General features: G+C 48.5%; 3 protein-coding genes across 3 annotated transcripts; 2 read left to right on the top strand and 1 right to left on the bottom strand.

Annotated features, from left to right (window-relative positions):
• Positions 1-7100: 7100 nt before the first annotated feature.
• LOC123130151 (receptor-like protein EIX2) lies at positions 7101-10119 on the bottom strand. Its single transcript, XM_044550101.1, has one exon. It carries the CDS (start codon positions 10012-10014, stop codon positions 7330-7332), a length of 2685 nt encoding a protein of 894 aa, XP_044406036.1. The 5' UTR covers positions 10015-10119; the 3' UTR covers positions 7101-7329.
• Positions 10120-15110: 4991 nt separating this feature from the next.
• Positions 15111-18798, top strand: LOC123131834 (L-type lectin-domain containing receptor kinase IX.1). The gene is made up of 3 exons (XM_044551525.1): positions 15111-15621; positions 15707-16184; positions 17391-18798. Exons 1-3 carry the CDS (start codon positions 15292-15294, stop codon positions 18695-18697), a joined length of 2115 nt encoding a protein of 704 aa, XP_044407460.1. The 5' UTR covers positions 15111-15291; the 3' UTR covers positions 18698-18798.
• A 4092-nt stretch (positions 18799-22890) lies between these two features.
• LOC123131833 (cytochrome P450 76M5) lies at positions 22891-24550 on the top strand. The gene has a single exon (XM_044551524.1). It carries the CDS (start codon positions 22935-22937, stop codon positions 24453-24455), a length of 1521 nt encoding a protein of 506 aa, XP_044407459.1. The 5' UTR covers positions 22891-22934; the 3' UTR covers positions 24456-24550.
• Positions 24551-26309: the final 1759 nt, after the last annotated feature.

Raw genomic sequence — 26309 nt, 5'->3', positions numbered from 1 at the left:
ATGGTGCACGGCCTGAATTTGTGGGCACAAGGGCACACTTTCTCCACTGATACGAGAGTGCTGTCCATAGGGGGCTATACTTGGCATGGATTGGCTCTCTCAGTGGAGTCCCATGGCCTGTCATTGGGAAGAGCAGTGGATACAGTTCCAAGACAACAAGGAAACTATCACCTTGCAAGGCCTGAAAGCAAAACCCATCACTCAACTACAAGAGCTCACTATAGATCAGGTAGTGAAGTGTCACAAAGGAAATGATATCTGGGCAACGGCAGTGCTGTCTGTAAACACAATGCCCTCTGTTTCTAAAACTCCTGACTGCATTCAGAAAACTATAGACTCCTTTGCTGATATCTTCCAAGAACCTACAGGACTACCACCAACAAAGGATTTGATCATGCAATTTCTCTGCTATCCAATACTGCTCCTGTGAATGCCAGACCTTACAGATATTCTCCTCTGCAGAAAGATGAGATAGAGAGGCAAGTGTCTGAAATGTTAGCTGCATGAATTATTTCTCCTAGCATGTCTCCTTTTGCATCTCCTGTCCTGTTGGTTTCATGAACTTCATTCTGAAAGGCTGCACCAAAAAAATTGTGTTGTTCTTTATGGATGGCATATTGGTCTTCAGCAAAGATCTAACAGCTCATCAACAACATTTGCAACAGGTCTTCCAAATTCTAAGAGAACATCAACTCTATGTCAAGCTCAGTTAATGCTCCTTTGCATAGCAACTGCTGGAGTATTTAGGTCACATCATTTCTGACAAAGGTGTGGCCACAGATCCAGCAAAAACAACTGCCATGGTACAATGGCCAACTCCCACTACAGTCACTGAACTCACGGGGTTATTGGGACTCACAGGGTACTATAGAAAATTTGTTCAAAACTATGGCATTATTGCCAAGCCCCTCACCAATCTGCTGAAGAAAAAGTCCTTTCGATGGAGTGCTGAAGCTCAAGCTGCTTTTGATCTACTGAAAAAGGATATGACATCTACCCCTGTCCTAGTTCTACCCGATTTCAACAAACCTTTCTGCATAGAGACAGATGCCTGTGACTCTAGCATTGGACCTGTGCTCACACAGGAGGGCCATCTTGTCGCCTACTACATCATCTATGAAAATGAATTTATGGCTATTACTATGGCCATTGAGAGGTGGAGACCCTATGTATGTAGGGGCCCTTTTGTGATGAAACAGACCACAAGAGTTTGTGTCACTTGGAAACTCAAGCTCTTACTTCAGATCTCCAGAGAAAAGCCATGACTAAGTTGATTGGCCTTCAATTCCAGTTCCAGTACAAGAAAGGGGAGCATAACAAAGAATGCTCTGTCCAGAGTAGGACATCTGTTTGCCTTGCCTGCGGTTTCTTCAAGCCAGCCTGTCTGGATTCAAGAAATTCTCAATTCCTATGAAATTGACTGCAAAGCTCAACACCTCTTGCAGAAACTAGTGGTCCATTCTGATGAAGAACCTGAGTTTTCTCTGGAGAATGGGTTGCTTAAACACCAGGGCAGAATTTGGATAGGGACTAATGCTGGATTGCAAACAAAAATCATTGAAGCCCTTCACTCTTCCCCTGTGGGAGGTCATTCAGGCACTCAATTCACTTATGAAAGAGTGAAGAACCTGTTTCATTGTGATGGTCTCAAGGAGGTTGTGGCAAATTTTGTTCAGCAATGTCAAGTCTGTCAACAAGCCAAACATGAACACTGCAGATACCCTGGGCTACTTTGCCCACATTTCATATTAAACACATTCACCCTAAATACTGCTTTCATCATGAATTGCATCTTTGACTAACATATTATCATTAAGTGGCTGGTAAAGTATTTTGTTTGATGCTGTACAGAGTGAAAAAGATGACATATATTGTAGATTGAAGGAAGTGTATGTACTAGTAAAAGATGATGCTTGATCTCTTAATTGAGGCTTTCTACTGCATGCATTTAATTAAATTTGATTTGCTAGCAACTAGCTAGCTCGTATATAAGTATGACTACGAGCTCGAAATCAGACGTTTCTCCCTTTTCTACTCCATGAACCCCCCTTATGCCCATGATAACAAACAATATTTGAAATATTTTGATAAGCTAGGTTGTTCAGAATTGGCTTCTGATGGACTTATTATAAGTTATAACCACTAACATCTTAGCCTCTATTAAGATCAAATGTAGTCAAAAACCAGATGGTGACATTAGAATTTCTAGGCATGCCACTATTCTACAAACTACCTATTGCTTCTCTATGTTTGTGTTGTTGGCATTGTGTATTTGTGTTACTGCTGAAGGGATCCAAAATTGGAGCTTTTGGCACTTGTCCACAATACTAGTGAAGCCAACGTTTACTGTTTGAGTCATACATAAATTGTGAGATATAACTTTAACAGCTTTTCCATGAATGTCTTGTACAAATTGGTTTGACTGATTAAATTGATTGCTCTGCAGGTATCTAGAAATGCATTCCGGTGGTTGAGATGAAGAAGTGGCTCCCCCCACCCTCCGCGTAGATTTGTCCATTTTGTATGTTGTGTATACCGGGTCTTCTGTAGACACTAGTCAACTGGCATGAAGACACAATCACTTGTTTTGTATTAATAATTAGCATTGGCCCTGTCAGTTAATCTCGTTCTTCATTTTTTTTTCTATGCTCGCAAGCAAGCATGGTGATGCAAGCCAAAGTGTCAGTTGCGCCATTGTTTTCTTATGTACCATTGTGTCAGGTCGAGGGTTCAATTTTAAATCTCTGCTTATGTTTTATCCCATGGCGTTCCCTTTTGTATAGTGAGCGTGTGTGCGTGTTTTTGGTTTCTTATTAGATAAAAATTTGTGTGTCGAGAAGGTATCATTGCTGCGGTGATGCTACTGTGAGTTGTATTTGTAGCATGATCAGGCAGGTGGCTGAATCATATTACTCTTTGTGGAGGATAGACATGACATGTTTGCTGCCAGAATGGCCAGTGTGCGAGTCCTGTCGATTGCTGTTTGTTGCTCATGACCTGGAAAGCTGTTCTGAAATGAATTATCTCACTGGAATTACATTCAGAAGAGTTGTTTTACCCTCTGCAGCTCTACAGCCAAACAAGTCCTTATGATGAATCTGCCTGTTGTTATCTCTGCTTCTCATGTTTCATTTTCTTTGATTATGAAGCCGCTGCATCTGTTGGTGCAGAAAGAAAACTGAATGCATGCAGTGATGGTTATTGCACTTTTAATCGTCTCAGTTTAGCGGTGAAGCTGCATGTTTAGCCACTCGTATGATTTGGCTGGTACAAACTATATTTGTAGCTTTTTTTGAGGGAAAACTATTTGTAGCTATGCTTTATTTGCAGTCTAATCTATTCAATTTTGGCCACCATGGATATTTAATACTACATCCATTCCTAAATATAAGACATTTGGTAGTTTAAATTGAACCAATGGGACGTCCTATATCTAGAAACAGAGGGTGCACTTCATATGGAACACTCTGGTGAAAGTACTCCCTAATGCTGTCAAGAGTAAAAAATGGCTGTTATATATGTTTTCGGTTGAAGGAAGTGCCAATTAGTAAGATTATACGCGGTCCCTTGCTTGAGGCTTTTACTCCGTGAATTTGATCAATTTTTTTTGATTTGTTGGTGACTAGCTGGCTCGTACATTTCTAAATAAGCATGCCTATGAGCTGGGATGTTCCTACCGCATGAGCCCCTCGTACGCCTACTGTTCTTTCGCCCTCTACTCATACTAGTGTGGCCAAAAATGATTCTAAAATTTGAGGCTGAAAGTGTACTACCACGTTGCAAATTCCCTACCGCTGTTCTCTGTTTGAGATGGTTCAGTTTCGGAGCTTTTGGCACAATCTTCATGATTGTGATGCTGATTTTTTCTGTTTGAGTCATACAAAAATTATGAGGTTAGCTCCAGCAGCTTTACCTGAATGGGCAGTACTATTTTCTTTAACCGATTCATCTATATCTTTTCTGTGGTGTACACCAAAGGCAAATACATGTATCAAAATGGGGTCACATTTTCTTTTTCAAACAGAAACTTGTCATTTTGTGTAACATTTAGATCAATGTACTATTTAATACGTAAGTTTTACTCGTACTAGAAAACATTTAGGGTGCGTTTGGTTGCCTTGGATGAATAGTGCCTGCATTTCAGCCACATCTCAATCCAGCATGGTTTAGCAAAAACAGGCAACAAATCAACATCTGCATGTTGTTTAGTTGCCTGCATTGCATTAATGGCCATTTTAGGGCCGGTTGTTTGGTTGTTTGAATTTGTGCTTAAGGGTGAGCACCACAGCTGTTTGGCTACATACATGTTTGTGTTCTGCTCACCCCATTCAAATGTGATGGCCTTACCGGCCACCACATTAGGCGATGGCCTTACCGGCCACCACATTAGGCACAACAACAGGTAGAGCACTAAACAACACAACAACTAGCAGCTAAACAAGCTAACAACAGAGAAACAAGCAACTAAACAACAGATAACAGCAGATAAACAAGCAACTAAACAGCAAATCTGCTAAACAGACTTAAGTTTAAAGACAACAGGTGCTTAACCCTAGACAAAATATTAACAGGTTCATGCCAAGTTCTCCGATCACCGTAGCCACTGCCTCATCGCCTCCCGGAACTTGGGAGGGATGATGAGCATGGCTAGATCCTCCTCGTCCATGATTTGCACGTAGAATCGTAGCGGCTCTCGGGACCCCTCCTCGTGGCCGGTCCTAGGAGCTCGTCCCCTTGAACATGGTCGGCTAATGAAGGCGACCCTGCCAGGCAGGTACACACTCTTGAGCCAGGATTCATGGGGACGAAGTCCACGGTGGCCTCGGCGCCGTCTACGACATGGGCTCCTCCACCGGCCCTATCCCAGTCCGTCTTCATCACCTTGTCAGCTAAGATGACATGGATTAGTAGCAAGGCATTGGCAGCATGCTACATTGGTACTAGTCCCTAAAGTAGCAAACACATTTGTCCTACCTACCATGAGAACCATGCACGTAAACCTAACATGCAAATATGTACTAGAAGGCTAAGCACGAACATCAAAGACAACACAACACCAATATAGCTAGCATGCCCATGAACCCTAAGCATGAACATGAAACACACACCAATCTAGATAACATGCACATGAACAAGTAGGAGGAACATCAAAGACAACAACAATATGGCTAGCATCATGAACAAATTGTTGCACATGAGCACTAATCGTGAACATAAAAAACAATCTACCATGGCCATGAACAGATTGTACATCATGAGCACTAAGCACACACCAATATTGCATGCCTATGAACACTAGTAGGCATGAACATCAATCAAAAGAACTATATCTAACATAGCCAAGACCACATTCTACATCATCAGCACTAAGCACAATCCAATCTTGCATGCCTATGAACACTATACTACGCATGCACATGAAATACAGAACAAGCATGAACACTAACTTGCCCATGAACAGTACCGCACAAGAAGGAATCGATTCGATTTGATTCCAATCGAATCGGATCATATCAAATCGATTCACATCTCACCAGAGCATGCTAATGACGAAAACCCTAACCTACAAATCTACAAGTAGAGGGATTGTTCTTACCGGAGTGGGTGGAGTTGGAGCGTACGTCGGCCGGAGAGAAAACCCCGGTGGGAAGGAGATGGTGGGCGAGGAGGAGGAGCCACCAACGCCGACGGCCATCGGCATTGGCCCGGTGCTCCTGCCCACGCGTGCGGTCGAGGAGGAGGTCGCCGTCGCCCATGGGCCCGTGGCGATGCTTGCAGAAAACCTTGGATGGGGTAACCCCCCCCCTCCCCAAGCAAAGGGGTTTCGTGCAGCGTCGCGGTGCCGACCCCCATCGGCGGCGTCACCAAACCTAGGACCATGAGGTCCGGTAACTGTGGTGGAGCCGGAGAGGCCGGCACTAGATTGACCGGACGAGGTGGCCTGGTGTAGATAGGGGAGGCCGCGTGCAGAGCCCGCATTAGATCGACCCCAGAGTTCGCCAAGCCGGCAACCCACCGCTCGTGGATGCGGTTGTTGCCGGCGCTGATGATGGGGTCAGCGGAGGGCGCGGCGGAGGGCGCGGCGGAGGGCGACTCATCGGTGGAGAGGAGAGGAGTGGAAGGGGCCGGCGGTGAGAGGAGAGTGAGGAGGTGTGGTGTGAAAGGGAGTGGGCGGTGACAAGAGAGGGAGGGGGAGTTATGAGACGTTCGGTTCCGTCTCCTGCGCTTCCCGAGGCGTGCGGCGAGGAGGCACGTGTGGCCGCGCTCAGCCTGGCTACTGTAGCTCGTGGGCCTGGCCCGGGACTGCTTTAAGTTTCGTGCGGGCCGGGATGTGGGTGCCGCTCAGGCAACCAAACAACTGGTTTTCGTCCCGCACGGGCCTGGTTGGCCCATATACAAGCAACCAAATGCGTCCTTATATGCACCCATAGATTTTTTGAGAAATTTTGGAATCTTTTTCACATTTTTTTAGAACTTGCAAGTTTGAACACCGTGTAGCAAATCTCCTTTTTTTTTAAGGTGTTATTTTGAGGTCGCATAGTGAATCTGCTTCTATACTGTTACACTCATAATGGGCTTCTCATTTTGAGTTTTGGGCTCACAACTTCAGCGTGACGTCTTCCCTTGCTATAACATTGGGGGGCCTGCTACAATCGCACTGGTTCCAGTCCAACGCATTCCCAATATTAGCAGCCTCCAACTCCGCCCCCGCTTGTCGTCGGCGGCGGCGCCGCTGGACGACGGGTAAGCAGCCGCAGCTCCTTGTGTGGGCACCATCACCGGGGAAGAAAACCTCCATCGGTGCGGCGGTGCTTCGTGCTCCCGGTGAAATCGACCATCTCCAGGTGGTCTCTTGGTAGCCGTCGCCTCTGTTTACTCGTCGGCGAGCGTTTTCCTACCTGATATGTATCTTGCCTTCCATCTGTGTTGGCCGCATGTCCCTATCTCAGAAACTGACAAGTTTGCTTTTGCTGTGACGATTGAGATCTATTAGAATTAGCCAGCTGAGAATTAACAAAATATCTAGAAAATTTGTATGCTTAAAGCGCACAAATACAATATATATATTAAGATGTGCAAAATTGTACAGGCCCGCTCTGCTAGTGCAGTTCAGTGTTACAAACCATCAACCATCGACATGAAACACAACAGAGTAGGAAGCCAAAATCACGTGTGGGTTCATCATGACCAACGAGTACAAACCAATAACAGTTACATGCATCAGAAAAGGTTCATATCACCTTGTACAAGCTGCTAATAGATACTTCTTCATCTTTATTTAATCACGGAGCACAGTAATAGAGTGCCACGGGCATTATTAGATTAGACTCAACTTGCAGTCGCCTTGGTGTTTATCCGGCCCCAAGTAACAACAACAAACACGTACACCTTGTCACATAGCTTGTCAAAGAGGCGAAAATAGGCATGTCTCCACGCCCTTTTGAACAGGAAAGCACAGAACACAAGCCAGAGTCCGACCACAAAGCCAGACGCTAGCCCAATGTAGAAGAACATCACTGGTTCATAAGCATTTTCACTTCTCTGATGATTCCCATGCTCTGGTGGACTGTTGCCTGAGCAATTCCTTTGAACAGGAAGCCCGCAAAGGTGACTGTTGCCATCGTACATGGACGGATCTTCTGCGTACAGGGTGTCAAGTTGACGGCCTGTTGGAATTCTTCCTGCAAGATTGTTGTATGACAAGTCCAAGGAGCTTAGATATGTCAAATCTAAGAGGCTCGTTGGGATTTCACCGGAGATATTGTTCCTTGACAAGTCGAGTGATTCTAGTGATTTCATATCCCCTATCTTCGCTGGAATTTTCTGGCTCAGGTGATTCCATGATAAATTCAAACTCAACAGTCCATTCAGAGAAGTTATATCATCTGGAAGTTCACCGGTCAAGTAGTTGAGCGACAAATCAATGCTGACGATGTCAGTAAATGCAGCACCTCTAAACTTAAGTTCTTGCTGCTTCATCACCACAGACAAAATATCCACGGGCAGCATTTCATCTGTAGAGCCTGTGAATTCAAACCACTGTGGTTCAGATCTTGGCAGATGTTTCAGGGTCATGCCTATTAATTTTGACAAGGATGATGCAATTGATCCTGATATATTGTTGCTCGCTAAACTGAACAGTTGAAGTAGTACAAGACTTGTGATGTTAGCTGGAATATCCCCATAGAACATGTTATGGTTTAGCTGGACAAACCGCAAGTTCACTAGGTCTCCGATCCATACTGGTAGTGCTCCATCGAACCCATTCATTGCAAGATCAAGGAAAGTCAATTGCGAGCAGTTTTGGAGGAATGGCGGGAAATTTCCGGAGAAGTTGTTGTTACTTAAGTGTACGAATATCAAGTTTGGCATTGAAGAACACCTGGGAAATTCTCCCTCAAACCTATTCTGGGACAAATCCAAGAAAACTAGGTTTTGCAACTTGCAAATAGGACTAGGAACGTGACCAGTGATGTAATTGGAGGATAGACTTAGTACTGTAAGATCTGGAGCTCCAAAATCTGACGGCAAAGGTCCTGACAAGCTGTTCATGGATAAGTCCACTTGGGTGAGGCTTCTCGGCAATGTTGGTATCTGCCCACTTAGTTGGTTCAAACCGAGAGCGACTGTTCGCAAACTAGTACAATTCACTAAACCAGTTGGTATAGCTCCAGTAATGCTATTATTATAAAGGTAAAGGGACTTCAAGCTGGTGAAGTGCCCAACCATATCTGGCAGCACTCCTGCCATATTGTTGTGGTTTGAGCTCAACATCTTCAATTTATTGGACGAACATTGTGGCAGTTTCATCACGAAATCTGTCAGGTTCACAAATGCAAGACTCCTATCGAGCAATAGGGTCTCTAAATCACATAGATTTTTCAAGTCCACCGTCATTGTGGCTGAATTACCATTATAGTTAAAATTCATGCGCTGGAGGGATATCATACCTCCTAGTGCATCAGGGAATGGACCATAAAGATAGGTTGATTCGAGTTCTAGGTCCTTGATGCTTGTTAGGTTCCAGAACCAACATGTTTCAATTCGGTGGCCCAAATAGTTTCCAGAGAGATAAAGCTGCTCTAGTTTCGTGAGGTTTACTTGCGTAAGCGACTGGTCTGCATTTGGAAGTGCGCAACTGATAAGAATAAGGGCCTTCAGAGATGGTATTGTGTTGGCCACGAGAAATACATCCGCTCTGCTGAGATTTATATTACTCATGTCAACATATTCCAGGAAATGGAGATGAGTTAACCATGAGATATCTGATGTGTGTATATCTTGCATGAAACCGAGGCTAAGGTGTCGCAAGTTTGAAAGGTTTCCGAGCTGAGGCGGCAGTATACCCGACATGCTAGTGTGGGAGAGGTCGAGATACTCCAACTTTGAAAGGTTGAAAAGCTGAGGAGAAACTCTCCAAGAGAACTGTGTGCCTGAGAGATCGAGATGTCTCAAGTTTTTACGGGGCAAGAACTCTGGAGCGCGACCATTAGGCCCGTGCAGGGATGTCTCTGAGAGATCGAGGTACTCCAAATTTGAAAGGTTGGCAAGTTGAGCTGGCAATCTACCAGAGAATCGTGTCCCTGAGAGATCGAGGTGCCTCAAGTTGCTTAAAGAACACAAGATTTCTGGGAACAAAGAAGTACCGTCTGGTCCAAGTAGGTTGGTGTTGTTGAGATTTAGGTACTCAAGATGCTCGAGAGAAAGCAAGGAAGGACTTATCTTGCCCTCCAAAAAGGTGACACCAATGTCAAGCTCGATCACATGGCCGGTTTCGTTGCTGCAGGTGACACCCCTCCACCGGCAACAATCTTTGTGCCGTCTTTGCCACGAGGCGAGGAAGTCGTAGGTGTCGTTGCCGGCTTGCTTGAAGGCCAGCAATGCGTCTCTCTCGTGCGGCAAGCAGCTCGCGCCAGCCGCATGGGCCAGCTGGAGCTGCCGGGCATGAGCGGCGGCGACGGAGAAGATGACCGTGGCGAGGAGCAAGGCGAGCTTGGCAACCGAGCGATGCATGGCGAAAGTGCAGCGCTATAGCTACAGGCTTCAGAGAAAACGACCGTGGCGAGGAGCACTACTATTTTACAGGCAGTGCGACTGATTGTTTGTAACGTGGAGTCGTCGTTCATAGCCAGTGAGACTAGTAAATGAGAGATGCGTGTGGAAGCCGTCGATCGTCTGGCCGTCTTGCCTGTCGTAACAGACACTTCAGAGAGCAACGGATCACCCTCGACCTCACGCTAGGAATGGTGGATTGGTGATCACACATATGCAAATATCTGTGTGGAAATTAACACCTTGCACATAGTGTTAGACCGGGTCGGACACGGCTATTGATACTTGATAATCGTGGGAGTATATTCGCTTAATATGGTACAAACCATATCCCTCCCGTGCCATGCCCGCATCGCGACCGGGGGGACCCTAGCGCCGCCGGCCGGCCCTTGGCCCCCCTTTCCATCCCCTGTCCTCGCCACCGCCGTGATGTGTCGCCGGGCAAAGCCAGGCCGCCGCCGGCGGCGGCGGCCGGACTTCCTCACCTCCCGCTCGAAGTCGTCTTGCGCGGGGAGATGGCGGTGGGCAGCGACGGCGCGTTGGCGTGGGGTGCGGCGGCGTGGTAGCAGGTGTTGGGAGACGGTGACGCGGTCGTCACGCTCAAGCGCGTTGGGCTACGCAGTGGTGGTCTCCCATGGCGCGACGACGGCTAGATTGGACAGATCGGGACACTGGTGGTTGCGGGGGGCTTCAGCGCCAGCAGTTGGTGATGTAGGGTAGAGGCCCTAATCGCCCGATCTTTCACGAAATGAGCGGATCCCGCGAAAATCACGAAGAATACGGGGAAGAACGGAGAGAAATCACAATGAGAAACACGAGAGGAAACACTAAACCGACACGAATAAGTCACACATGGTCTAGACCCTCGAGTACATAAGAAAAGATACACGATTCACGAACAACTAAGGATGATACAAGGGTAGCCGGTCTTCTCCGTGAGGAGGTCTTGAGTTCTTCCCTAAAAAGGGGTCTTGAATCCGCTTGGGGGATCTTCTCCGGTGGAGGCTCGAATCTCCGTGGAGAAGGTAACCAAGTGGATGAGCAAAGCTCTCACATAAACATGAGCTAAACCTTTGCTAACCCTAAAAATGGGGAGGAGAAGATCTATTTATAGCCCAAGGGCTGAAGGGGTAAGTGAGGGGATGAAACGGGTATACGGGCCTCGGCCCAAGTCACGCACGCAGGTGGTGGCCGGATGATCCGGGAGTTGGTCCGGACGATCCGGGCTTCGGGGGTCCGGATGGTCCGGGTCGGCGTCCGGATGATCCGGTTGTGTTGGAGCAGCTGCGGGAGGGCCGGATGTCCGGGACCTGGTCCGGACGTCCGGGTGTGGTCGGATGATCCGGGCCTGGGTCCGGATGACCTGGCTTCATGTTGACGCTTCGGGAGTCGTTGGGCATATTATCCGGATCGTCCGGGCCGGGGTCCGGATCATCCGGGCTGAGGCCGGATCGTCCAGACGGCGGTCCGAAACTTCCGGGCTTCTGCTGACGATCATCTTTCCTTCTCCATCTTCACGTCCATCTTCCTCTTCGGATTCTCCTTGCTCCTTGGTGTCTCCATGGCTAACTCCTTGATACCTGAGTATGCACAATGTCTCCGTTTGAGGTCGTAGCCATGTCTCATGGTCATCGAAGTGGAATTGTGAGAGCATAGATGTCACCTCGGTCTCAAGAGCTCTTCCACGTGATCGAGTCATGGGTCCACTAGGCACTTGATGAGACGATGGTAGGTCCATGGGGAAGACCTTGGGATGCTCCGCATCAGTTGGGCTCCCGCATCGTCCCCTAGAGGTCGTCCATCTCGAGCGATGGTGCTCGTGGCGAGGAGGGCTGGCGTGAACTGGGAAGTCGGCCTTGCTGCCCAGCGGTAGTCTGTCCCATTCAGGGGCACAACCGAGAGGGCTGCTGACGTCCTCCTCCTCGCGAGTGGTCATGTCCGGTGCGCCGATGGCTACCTCGCCCGACCTTGGGCTGGCGGTGCGGTGCCCGAGGACTTGCAGCGGCGGCTCTCGAATGGGTTGGCAGAGGCCGGGCACTGCCCAGATCTGGTCTGTCCGGATTCAGGGGAGCTCCGTGGTGGTTGGCCCTACTGTTCTTCGAGCTCCAAAACTTTGATCTGCTTCAGGCCGGTCTCCTCAATCTGGACACCGACGGGTTCCGGTCTTCCTCTCGGAGATCTCAGTTTTTGGCCCATAGCGCCACTGGATATCTAGATCGAAATTGATCTAGTCGGGCACGCCCTCATCTTCGGCCGGAGAGGCTTCATGAGGGTGTGGTGCGAAGCTTCGCTCTCTTGTCAGTGTCATGGGACATGTCTAAATATTGATTTCCAGGGCGTTGACAGTGGTGAAGAAAGTCATGGTGGTTGCAATCAAAAATTGTAATGGCGGAGGGGAGTTTTGGTTGCGTCGTCAAAGAACGGTGGCACATGTTTTTTCCTATGTGTCGGGTGTTGAGGACTTGCAACGGCGGTCTTGGCCGGAGGGGGCAGCAAACACAGGTGGACAACATTTGGGGGGGGGGGGGGGGCTACTCAAGTACCGAGCCATGATTTCCAGGGTGAAAGCCAATGTCTGGCCTTCATTGGTTGTACCTCGCAATGGTCTTGCTAAGGCATTATTTTTGGGATCTCGGACTCTCTCGAGGGTGAAAACTCAAAATCCTTGATCTGGCGACGACAAATTTGTGAATTTTTAAAAAAAGTTGTGAACACGTTTTGAGTTCAAGAATCATTTTTGAAATTTTTGAAGATGTTTGCACACTCGTGATTTTTTTTGAAAGTTGTGAATATTTTTTTAACTGACTAACATTTTTTGAGTTCGTGAACATGTGTTGGAATTATTTATTGTTTCTGAAATTTATGAGCATCTTTTTAACTTCCGAACATTTTATGATATTAGTGAACATAGTTTGAACTTCATGAACATTTTTTGAAAGTTGTGAATTTTTTTGGAATCCATGAACTTTTTTTGAAATTTGTGAACATTTTTTTGAACTCATGAATATTTTTTTGAATGCACAGACTTTAAAATTCATGATTTTTTTGAATTCGCAAATATTTTTCTGTAATTCTCAGACATCTTCCGAATTCAAGAATATTTTTCACAATTTTTGAATCTGCCATCATTTTTCAAATTCAAGAGATTTCTTTTAGCTCACAATCATTTTTCAAAAATCATGAACGGTTATAAATTTTGATTTTTAATAACACAAACATTTTTAGTCAAGCGCAAAAAAAAACAAAAAAATATTTGAAAAAAGAAAATAGTGTTCCTTCCCCGCACATGTGCTATCCCAAAGCGCTCACGAGAGGAGCAGGGGGTGGCTAAATTTCATGTTTTGACCCTTTTCTGAAACCTATTCGAGATTTGATCCTAATTTGAATTTTTTTCGAAATCTGACCCTTTTGCTACCGTCAGGGACCATGGCGGTAGGGTATAACAGCCTACCGCCAGGGACCATGGCGGTAGGGTATAACAGCGACATAAACAACAGAAACAGAACTTGCGTGGAAAAGCAAATATATGAGCAGTGTGAACTGGAGTAGAAGGCAAGTCAAGACGATCAACGATGACGAGAATTCAGGTCATGCGTTTCCTAGAAATGATCGTCGATTTAGTAACCTAGGCTTTCGGAACAGAAATGGCCACGGCAGCGCGGTTAATAGTAAGATGTATGTGGCGGCACAAACACAACAAGTGAGGTACCGGAAGAATTCTTGTTGCACGTCCACACTTCTTTTTAAAATATAACCACATATATTTCGTTTTTAAGGTAATCACATATATTCCATTAGACAAATATATTTCATTAGATAACATATTTTTTTTGTGAATACGTTTAGGTTGCGTATCTTTTCATTGATAGAAGGAGAGAGCTACAATATGGGATTACATAAACTCACTAAGACATGTACGCAACATGGCATGGAAGTGAGTTAGGAGCAGACAAGTTGCTCAGCCCCCATTAGATAACATATTACAGAGGATACACGTGCGGTCATCAGATGAGACATACATACAGGGGTGTAGCCAGGCCCTGGGCTACTAGGGTTGTGGCCTAAGGTGTGCCGATAAGATCGTTCGTTGGCTGTAGCTATAGGATCACTGTTTGGCACTGTTTAATACTTTAGCCATTATTGTCTTACATTTTTACATCAAAGATCCTGCAACTAGTAAAACTATAATTTTAAGAGTGAAGAACCTTGTCTCTTGCTGAATCTTGCCCACCATCGGTCCTCCGGCGCCATGAAGGCAACGCTAGAGAAAAAAGATAACAACCACCATACCTAGATTGGAGTAAGCACCTTCGCATACAAGAATATTTTTCGAGCCGATGAACTAGAGCACCGCAAACAACGAGATCGAGGCTTTGTGACACATCGACCGGGTGTTTTATGCTTTCCACTAGATCCCAACATCATCATTTTCATTCAATACGGTCGAAGAAGAGAAACATCGCCGCTAGCGGCCATCCACACATCCTGCTTCAAGACATCAAACACAACCGCATCAACCGATGCCGAAACCATCTAGACGAGAACGAGCTCAGTAGACACAAATGTCACTGGATCTAAAGATTGCAATAAGACCAAGCCACCTGCTCCCCGACACTGCCGATTAGAGCACCACCGAGACAGAGGAAAAACAGAGGCAAATTATAGGATGTGAAGTCGTTCCCATCGTTGATGTAACGCCTCTTGCGGGAGAGAATGCTGGGTCCCCATCCACTCCCGTTACGCGTCCACACTTGTTACGCCTTTCCCACTGGTTTGTGCAGCGCATGCAAGTGTGAACATGAGTGCAAGTGGGAATCGGTTTCTTATTTGCTCCGCATGGCCTCCCGCATGCGTTGGTTTAGCGATTCATTAGACACACCTCCTTCAATAACGCAGCTCCAGCGCCTCCTTATTTCCTGTCAATCACACCGCACCTTGGGCTTAGAGCGATGTGAGATACGCCTAACAAACTGTGATGGAGGGAGTATTTATCAAATACTCAGTAATTAATAGCTAGGGTGTCTCGCCGGTCGTCGTTGACCTGTACTTTTCGTTTCTGATAAGACCGCACTGCCATTTTTCTATATATTTTCCTTTCACTGCCCCTACTCTACGTACTAGGGCTCCATCATACAGTTCTAGTTCTAGTTAGATTGTCCCTATAAGAATAGCTGCTCGCGTGTCGATCATCAAACGCCGTTCCTCATCAGCAAGAGCTCCTGCGTGCACACAACGCTCATGGCCATGGCGACACCCAAGTGCCGTCCCGTCCTCATCTTGCTCCTCCTAGCCGTATCCAGCTGCCTTCCGCATGTCGTCACCTCGCTTAGCTTCGACTACAACTTCTCCGCCCCCGGCGTCCTCGCCGGCGCCGACCTCAAGTACATGAACGACTCCGCCCCTGTCCTCGACCGGATCGACCTCACCAACCTCTCCAGGAGCTGGAGCACCGGCCGCGTCGCCCACGGGCAGGCCGTGCGCCTCTGGGACGACGCCACCGGCAAGGCCGCCAGCTTCACCACCAACTTCACCTTCGCCGTCAAGTCTCTCAACGTGACCACCAGCCAGGCAAGCACCAGAAATTCTCTGAAATATTCTTCCGTCCGTCCGACTTCTTCTGATCTGAGCTATTAATCTCGCCGGCCAAGTGCAGGGTGATGGCATGGCCTTCTTCGTGGGACCTTACCCGCCGAGCATGCCGACGGACGCCAGCGGCGGCTTCCTGGCGCTGTTCAATAACCGCGGCAACCCGGCCAACACCTACTTCCCGCCGACCGTCGGCGTGGAGTTTGACACGCTCAGGAACGTCGAGTGGGACCCCAATGACACCATCAGCCACCTCGGCCTCAACGTCAACGACATCAGGTCCAGGAACTACACGGCGCTGCCGGACGGGAGCTTCAATGGGGCCATGTCGGCGTCGGTCAGGTACGACGCCGGCACGGCCACGCTCTCGGCGACCCTGCGGTTAGACGACATGCCGGAGTTGAGTTCTTACACCGTCAGCACAAACGTCGACTGCCGGGCCGCCGGCCTGACGCAGGACGCAGCGGTGGGATTCTCGGCGGCCATCGGGGACTACGTCGAGCAGCACCAGATTTTTTCCTGGTCGTTCGAGTCCACTCTGACAGGTACGTATGTGGCTTCCTTCTACGTACCTGTATTCATACATACTACTTCCTCCATTCGAAAATACCTGAGACTGATTTATTTAATACAAATAGTGGTATTAAATAAGCCTCCGACTGAAAATACTTGGTGCTGATTTTTTACTAAATCAGCCTCTGTTTCTTTCAAAAAATACTTGATGCTGATAACTTTATACTGAATCAGGGTAATTATCTCCGACCGGGGTTGTATTTCTTTTTTGCGTGTGAACTATAGTAAGAAACGGGGACTTATTTGGTCTTTTTAGTGAAAATTATCTAAAAAATGCTAAGCTTTCGAATTAGATTTTCCGGTCCACACACATCAATTTTCATTGTGGGCCCACCTCCTCCCATTTTCAACCAAAAACGCTAATTTCCATACGAATTCATCCCTATGTGTACCAATTCCAAAGTAAGTCATGACCCATCGGATCAATCTATCAGATGTGCTCATAGTAATAGGGTGTGCATCCATGCGATCATAGATATGTGTGTGCTCTGTAGGCATAGATATGTGTGTGCTTCTGAGTGTCTACGTCTGTATTGTGTTTTTCTATAATAAAAAGCTACAATGTCCCACATAATAATAAGTCTAAACCATGTCGCAAAAGAAATAAGTCTAAACCTATGAAAAATCTTTTGTGAATGAGTGGTTGCAGGCGGACAGACACGTTGGAGCATGGACAAATGAATGGAGTGACATGAGTGGAGGGGGACCGCGGGACCCAATAATTTTCACTCGATTAATTGTTGCCTATCTTCACGCTTCTATGCAGTTTTCTAGAAAACAACGAGCCCCCTCACAGATTTTCATTAAAGAACCCGCCATAATTTACAAACCATAAAAAAGACAACTATAAGAAAACCACGGACGCGTCTAATCCTTTGATCACAAAAAAAAACATATAAGCGTTTTTCAACTTCACTATTACAAACAAAACATTAGGCTAATAAGGTCATTACAACACAGAGAAACAAGTGCCAAAGATCTTAACCATCCATCAACCACCATTTCTTTCTAGTTTGTTGTGGTTGCATCGTTGCAAGTTGTTGATTCCTCCATGCAGAGGCATCAGAGTTCTCTATTCTAGTATTCTAAAATTAATTTTGGATTTTTTTATAACGAATTTGGAAGTTCTGAATGTTATTCACGCATAAAATTTATTATCCTGGTATGTTTATTGACAGATGACATAATGACCTCGAAGAGGAAAGAAACCGGTCTAGTAGCCGGGCTGGTATCAACTGGCATCTTCATATTCGTCGCTGTAGCGGCATCGCTCGGTTACCTACAATATCTGAAAAGAAAGGGCATGCACGCTCAAGACGCACCTCAAGATTCAGATGTCCCGCTCGACCAAGACATGGATGACGTATTTGAGAAGGGGGCGGGGCCTCGGAGATTCAGTTACGATGAGCTGTCCCGGGCAACCCGGGGATTCTCCGACGAGGAGAAGCTCGGCGAGGGCGGGTTTGGGGCAGTGTACCGAGGGTACCTACAGGAGCAGGGGCTTCATGTGGCCATCAAGAGGATCTCCAAGACGTCAAGCCAGGGGAGGAGGGAGTACGTCGCGGAGGTGACCATCATCGGCCGGCTGCGGCATCGCAACTTAGTCCTGCTCGTCGGATGGTGCCATAAAGCTGACGAGCTCCTGCTCGTCTATGAGCTCATGACAAACGGAAGCCTCGATGAGCATCTCTACAGTTCCACCAACATACTGACATGGCCAACCAGGTACAAGATCATTCTTGGGACGGGTTCTGCGCTGCTCTACCTGCACCAGGAGTGGGAGCAGTGCGTGGTGCACAGAGATATCAAGCCAAGCAATATCATGCTCGATGCCTCGTTCAACCCCAAGCTGGGGGACTTCGGGCTCGCACGCCTTGTCGACCACAGCCGTGGCGGGTACACGACGATGCTGGCTGGTACCAAGGGTTACATGGACCCGGAGTGCGCGGTGACCAGCAGGGCCAGCGCGGAGACCGACGTCTACAGCTTTGGGATCGTCCTCCTCGAGGTCGCCTGCGGGCGGCGGCCCATCGCCCCGCTCCAGGAGGATGAGAACAAAGTCGTGCTCGTGCAATGGATCCAGAAGTTGTACGTGGGAGGCACGCTCCTTGACGCAGCGGACACGCGGCTTGACGGCAACTTCGATGCACAGGAGATGGAGCGTGTGCTGGTCGTGGGACTATGGTGCGTGCACCCCGACTACGGCTTCCGGCCGTCCATCCGACAAGCCATGAGCGCGCTCCACTTCGAGGCGCCAGCTCCGGACCTGCCGCCGGAGATGCCGGTGGCGATGTACGCACCGCCGCGCGGAGGGCACAGATCGAGCTACACGTCGTCGAATGGGAGTTCCAGCACCGGTAACCGCTCGTCGACAAGTGACCGGGCGGAGGAGAATCGTTCTTCTGCGAGTGCTAACACGAAGAGCGCCAGGAGGCCGATAGCAACACCCACGAATCAGACACTGGGGACGAGAACGACTGAGTGAGTATACATGCATATCTATGCATTTGGTAGAATACAATCTGTAATCCATCTCACATCTTATCGCCCGAAAGGCTCAATACGACATGCACCGTGTTACGTCAATTATCTCCTCTCTAATCCTCTTACATGGTATCAATTGCAAGTTCTTAGATCTAGCTTCACCACAGGTTCCGCGTCGTGCCGTTTTTGCCTTTTGGAAGGTCGATCTCCACCGGGGCCGCGCAACTTGTAGCTAGGATTCGTACGTCGACGCGTTGATCAGCTGCTCTAGAAAATCATTTTTTCGATCATTGATCCGGTTTTCTCTCTCTCGCCGGTCTAAAATCAGTTTGGGTGGCTTGCTGTCGTTCGCATTTTATATCCCAGGCGCCTGTACTCCAACGCGGGCCTCTTCATCGACTGTTCCGTTCGCATGTCTTCTCCGTCGGGTGTCGCCTTGATCTGATTAGGAACGCTCCACCGCCCCCGCCTCCATGGCTCCATCCAAGTCAGCTGCATCGCGCTGCTTCATGCAGGAGGACGCGTCCCGTGCGGCCAACTAGCCTGCACCAAGTCTCCACTTGCCTGCACATGTTCAGGAGCAATCATCCGCGACATGTCTCTGGTGCTTCGACCTAGTGACAGATACGCGTCATCCGCGGCTCTTCGACCTAGTGAGTGCTGGGATTGATCATCCAAACGCACGAGACTAAGAGCATCTCCAATAGAGGTAGATGTAAAAATAACTGACTTTTGTATCTTGGGAATTCAAAAATAACAAATGTGTCAAATGAGTATGCATCAGAAGAATATGATACTCAATGTGATGATGATAATCTCGACATGGACAAAGAGGGCTTTGTTATGAAGGGAAGAACCGCAGATTATACCAACACCGAAGATGTGTTGATTTGTATCGCATAGAAAACAAGTCTCTCTTGATGCATCAGTTGGATCGACCAAGCCGCAAACATGTATTGGCAATGCATCAAGAAGTACTTCAATCAGCGCAACACTAGCGGCCACTTTCGATCAAGGGGCTCTATTCGTCAACGTTGGGGCATCATCAACGCCGAATGCCAAAAGTGGGCCGGTTGCTTGGCAAATCTTGAGTGCATTAACCCGGGGGCTTGTTGTAATAACAGAGGGGGAGGGTCACTAGGAAGGAAGAGGGAGAAGTCAGTTTTTCCTCCTTCACCTACATCCCCTAATACTGATGAGAGTTCCCTTGATGGCAGACATTGTTGTGACGCATGATCTCCTTCTCTTTCAACTGCCTCCAAACCGTGGTAGCCGACACATTCAACTCGTTTGCCAGACCTTTGATGGTTGTTCTCTTCCTCCCGCCATCTACTTTTATAGCCTCCGGGTCAATGGCTATCCTTTTGCGCCCACATTTTTTGGGCTTCTTGTTTAACACTCAAAGCATCCCTCCGAATAGCTTTCCCTTCCTCCACATGTCTTGTACAGTTCTTTGCGGCATACCGGACAAACGAGACACTTCCTTGGTCACTCCACGTTTCAAAACCCCTAGGGTAGCCCTCTCCAGCAACATGCCATGCCATAGACAGTTAGCTTGGCTTCGTCACTCCATTCCGGTGACTGCATGTTATTCCCATATTCATCTACAAAAGTGGACCAGAACATGTTAAGCAGGTTATTCCCATCTTCATCTAAAAAAGTGAACCAGAACATGTTGAGCGACAGGATAACATGGTCACTGCTACAAAAGTGAACCAAAGTACGCTTAATCTTAAAAAAAATGAACACTATCAAAATTTTAGAAAGCTACATGCATATACATAACCGAATGGTACCAATACTGTTAATCAAAGAACACATGATTGTCTCTTTTTTTGTCAATCTAACTAACTTTAAACAGGCACAACACATGGTCACTTATGTTCAATCTAACTAGTTGCAAACAGGAAAACATTGCATTACAACGAATTGAACTTTACAATGAGCTCACCATCAAAAGCGTCATCATGCTTGACATCTTCCGCACCGAAACTTGTTAGTCAGTTGACACAATAACTACAGAAAATCAAATTGAACACTACGAAAACCTAAAGAACATGAGAATTGCACGAGAACACTGCCATGGAACAAAAATCACTACCACGGCACAGAAAATGGATAACTGAATGAACTTTATAAGAATTGCATGAACTCTACCCAAGTTGAGCTTTCTGAAAAATTGGTAGGTCTATATACATACTCTGTATACTCAATTCAGCTTTATAAATATCGCACAGACTTTAACCAAATTGAGCTCTACAAAAGAAAAAATGGATTTCAGATAAACGAATATAACTAAAGAAACTTGTATGGACTTGCCAAGTACTCCTAGCTTAAAAAGTAAAGATTATTACAAAAAATAATTATTGCACTTAAGACTGTTACTACATTCTTGCATTCTTCACTTTCAAATTTAGCCAGAGAACTACTGTGTCAACTACTCGCTCTAGCGTGTGTACTCTCATTAAATTTAATCGGATTAATTTGCTAAGGTGGTGTTTGGTTCTCTACTCGTAGGACTTTTTCTAGTCCCAACTAAAAAGTCACTAGTCCCTAAAAAGTTCCTATTTGTTTGTTTGCAGAGACTAAAAAGTCCCTAGTCCTTTTCTAGAGGTTATTAAATGACCATGTTGCTTCTATTATATAGAAAAATAACAATTAAACAACACCATGAGGTGGCGGGCCAATGGGTGCATGGAAGGGCATTGTTGGAAAGTCACAAAAAGTTCCAAAAAGACTCCTTAAGAGTCTTCTTCATTTAGTACCAAATGCTTAGTTTAGTTACTAAAAAGTCCCTCCTGTTTGGTAAAAAAGTCTCTAAGAAGGGGTGCCGCTGCTGGCGTCTCCGGCCGTGCAACGCTCTAAACGCTCTTATGTTTTTTTTGTACAGAGGGAGTACTAAACGAATTGAGCTATGAGTAAGCGGCAAGTGACTCACCATCACCATGTCCGGTGCCACAGACATCGCCATTGTCCTCGTCTTCCCGGCCGCCATGTGCGCCATTGTCCACAGCGCCGCGCCCCTCATCTCCACCACCCGCCGCTGCGTCCCCATCTTCATCGTCCTCAGGCGTGTCAAGGTTCAAGTCAATGGCGCCGCGCCATCTACCGTCGACGAGAGTGTTTGGCGCGTCTCCCGCGGCTGCACCGTCGTCCTCAATGTCAGCGGATGCGGCGAAGTTGAGGTCGATGACACCTCGACCTCGCCCGTCCATGCCATGCCTCCCGCGTCCACGGCCCGGACGGGATAGCGCGCCTCTGCCGCCCGAGGCGTCCGCGTGGGGACGCGCGGTCCACAGGGCTCTTGCCGCTGCCGCCTGGGTCGTCGGCGCCGGGCACGCAGCCGGCTAGGCTGGCGCCGCCGCGTAGAGTAGCCCCTTCTTTTTTGTGTGCATTTTTACTACTTGTGAATCCCTCCCTCCCACTTTCAATATATCATAGGAGTCTAGTTCGATTACGTGTGAATCCCTCCCTCCCTCTTTTTTGTGTGCATTTTTACTATGTTGGACGATTTCAGTCAACTGGTTATACAATTGCCCATTGCACAACAAAAAAGTTGTTTGCTATGTTTGTGTGATCTGCCATCCTTGACCAAGAGAGTAGAGAGAGATCCAGACCAACAAAGTTGCAGCCTTGCTGGCAATCTTGCGCTGCTTTGTCAGATGCTAATTTGCTACTAGGACATGTCTTTTGAGCAATCTTGTGCTGCTTTGTCAACAACAGTCCAGATTCAAAGGAATTTTACAGGATTTTAGAAGATTGAGATTCTTAAGAAATTTTTTAGATGTGTTTGCTTAATTTAGTTTTTAGCTGAATGAGCGCCAAAATTTGGGTATGCAGAAACGTTCTCTGAATTTTAATGTGTTTTTTAAAAGAACTACAGCGAGTGTAGGAGTGTGTGTTCCCCAGCCGGCTGATTTGGATCATTTCCCAAAAAAAACATAATCACATAGTGGGACGGCTATGACGAAAATTAGGCGAAAGCTGAGAAAACAAGCGAGGAGAGGCAACGCCTGCCTGTCTATCTACGCCTCGAGCATAATTGGTTTGATGCTAATATTTGACATTGCCATATACTAGTATTTGATATTGGATAGAAACATCACTCTCACACCGGCAAAACCTCCACGAAATTCTCTCGACCAAACAAACGGCATCGCACTCCCGCACCAGCACTCTATCTATCGTGTCGTCACTATACAAGGCCACCGGCAGCCTCCTGCCTGAGCATACCAGCCATGCAGAGCGAAGTTTGGCTGCTATGCGCGACGCTCGCCGCCGCGCTACTCTACTACCTGACCAGCGCAGCCCGCCGCGGGGGCACCGGGGGACGGCCGCCTCCGGGCCCGACGCCGCTCCCGGTCCTCGGCAACCTGCTCGACCTGGGCGGCAACCTGCACCACACGCTGGCGCGCCTGGCCCGCGCCCACGGCCCCGTCATGAAGCTCAAGCTGGGCCTGGTCACCACTGTGGTGGTCTCCTCGCGTGACGCTGCGCGGGAGGCCTTCACCAGGTACGACCGCCACCTGGCCGCGCGCGCCGTCCCGGACGCTGCCAGCGTGGTCGGCAACTCCGGGCGGTCCATGATCTGGCTGCCCAGCTCCGACCCGCTCTGGAAGACGTTGCGGGGCATCGTGGCCTCGCACATATTCTCGCCGCGTGGCCTCGCCGCGGCGCGCGGCGTGCGCGAGCGCAAGGTGCGTGACATGGTGGCCTACTTCCGCCGCTGCGCCGGGCAGGAGGTGGACGTCGGCCAGGCCGTGTACGGCGGCGTGCTGAACCTCGTGTCCAGCGCCTTCTTCTCCGTTGACGTGGTGGACGTGGGCGGCGAGTCCGCCAGCGGGCTGCGGGAGGTCGTGGAGGACATCATCGCCGCGCTCGGCAAGCCCAACGTCTCCGACATCTTCCCATTCCTCCGTCCGCTGGACCTGCAGGGCTGGCGTCGCTGGACGGGGGCGCGCTACCAGAAGGTCTTTGGCATACTTGACGGAATTATAGACCGCCGTCTGGCAGACGCCCGGACGTCGTCCACGGGCGAGCACGCGCACGGCGACTTCCTGGACTCGCTGCTGGAGCTCGTTTCCGCAGGCAAGATCGGTCGCGACAAGGTGACGGTGATACTGTTCGACGTGTTCGCGGCCGGGACCGACACGATGGCCATCACGGTGGAGTGGGCGATGGCCGAGCTGCTCCGGCACCCGCGCGCCATGGCCAAGGCGCGCGCGGAGATGGAGGACGTCCTCGGCGGCAAGGTCGACACGGACACCCTCGAGGAGCCTGACGCGGCGAGCCTGCCGTACCTGCAGGCCGTGGTGAAGGAGGTGATGCGGCTGCATCCGGTGGCGCCGATCATGCTGCCGCACCAGGCGGCGGAGGACGGCGTGGAGATCGGCGGCTTCGCCGTGCCCAGGGGCGCCACGGTGATCTTCAACGTGTGGGCGATCATGCGGGACCCGGCGGCGTGGGAGAGGCCCGACGAGTTCGTGCCGGAGAGGTTTCTGGATAAGGCGGCGGATAGGGCGGTGGAGTTCCGGGGCAAGGACTACGAGTTCATCCCGTTCGGGTCCGGGCGGCGGCTGTGCCCCGGCCTGCCGATGGCGGAGCGGGTCGTGCCGTTCGTGGTGGCGTCGCTGCTGCACGCGTTCGAGTGGCGGCTCCCGGACGGCGTGGCGGCAGACGAGCTGGACGTGACCGAGAAGTTCACCACCGTGAACACGCTCGCCGTGCCCCTCAGGGCCGTCCCCGTCATGGTCACGTAGCTAGCTGCTAGCCTTGTGTATGCATGCAATCTTATCTTGTATCGTGCGGACGAGATGCGACTGCTTTACACTGTATGGAAATCACGAGTTCTACACTAGCTGCTCATGAAATCTCAGTAGCCAGACATTCCGTAGACGTCGCGTCGGTCATGTGTGGCCGCTTCGCTTTGGATTATTGCCTGCCACTCGCCACTGCCTCGTCGATAGGTTGGTTAATAGCACATCACATCGCGCTAGATCTTACAAGATTTGGTGGAGTGTGTTACTCTCTACTTAACTTTCTTCATCAAAATTCATTGGTGCGGTTTCACTATATTATTATGATTGATCTCCCAACGCATATTGTCTAGGCCAGATTCATGCTGAACCTTAGCGCTGTCATCTCCGCTGATAAGGCATTAACACAGAAATTGATGTTGTTATTGCTCGCTGCAAGAAATCTCCCATTACTGTCTCGCAACACAGCACCAACCGCATCCTTCAGAGAATTAACATCGAAAGCACCAGTCGCCTGGAAATCTGATTTGGGTCAGTCAATTTTCCTTACAAGAAAGGAGGCACCGAAGGGAAGGAAGAAACAGCCGCATCACCCGAGCGCGCGCGCGATGGGGGGGGGGGGGGTTACTTCACAAGCTTCCGCACGATCTGTCTTAGGTTGGGGGTGAGGGCGGAAGAACGTCGACGGTGGCAGTGGTGGTGGTGGTGGTGAGGGGGGGGGGGCAACTTTGCCAGCGAAAAAACTGGCGAGGCCCGGGGCTAGAGGGATACGCAGGAACGGGGGCAAGACCGGCGGTGTGGGGAGGTTGAGGGGAGGGCGGGGCGGCGAGGCGGTCGCGGGAGAGCCGGCGGTTATACTGGTGGTAGCTGGCGGCTTGGGTGAGATCTGGGAGAAAATGATCAGGAAATGATTCGGAGGTAGAAGAAGGCATATGCATTGTTGGACCTCAATCTAAAGGCTGAAAACGATCGACTGACCCTAATTTATTTTACAGTCGACTTACCCCTAGCCTCTCCCAACATAGTTTTGATTCAGCTTTCACCACCCTTCACTCTTTTTTCAATAAATGGTAGATTTTACTGGTTTAAATGGAGCATTAAGAGGATATAAATACTATGAGCACATACCCAGTCTCTGCACAGTTAGGATGCACACAACCAACATGAACACAAACAAAAGATGCTGGCAACCTAACAAAACTTCACTCTGATGCCTAGCTTTCGGTGAATTTGCCTGAAAGTAATTCCTAGTAAGCACTCCCACAGCCATACTAATTTGGGACTTGGGAAGCATCTTGAGTTTTCTCACCGTGCACCAGCTTGTGGTGTTCCCACAACAAGTACCAGGTTGTCATCGCAACAGTCTCAAAAAAACTTCCTTGACCGAGAACCAAAGCTTCTTTGTTAGAGGTACAAATCAACTATTCAAGAATCAATTCACCAGCACCCTAATGGGAAAACTTCCTTGACCGAGAACCAAAGCTTCTTCGTTAGGGGTGCAAATCAACTATTCAAGAATCAATTCACCAACACCCTAATGGGCACAGGCTTTGCGGATAACATCATCAACTCCAAGTTGATTCTACACCTCCTTGGCTTTCTTGCATTCAAACCGAATATGCTTATGGTCTCAACACTTTGATTACATGATGGGCATTGCTGAGGGATTTTAAAATGTCTATCTACAAGCACAACCCAACATGGTAACGACCCATGTAGATTTCTCAATACAATAACTTTAACCTTTGGTAGGCAGCGCAATTTCGAATTGCACCCACACCATTTTTTTCAATTATTTGATTACCAAACTGACAATCCCACTCTAAATGTTAAGTTGTTCATGTCTTCATCAAGCTC

The sequence above is a fragment of the Triticum aestivum genome, chromosome 6A (assembly GCF_018294505.1).
Source record: "Triticum aestivum cultivar Chinese Spring chromosome 6A, IWGSC CS RefSeq v2.1, whole genome shotgun sequence".
In the NCBI taxonomy this organism is placed as follows: domain Eukaryota; kingdom Viridiplantae; phylum Streptophyta; class Magnoliopsida; order Poales; family Poaceae; genus Triticum; species Triticum aestivum.
This window is presented reverse-complemented; position numbering and strand designations above follow the sequence as displayed.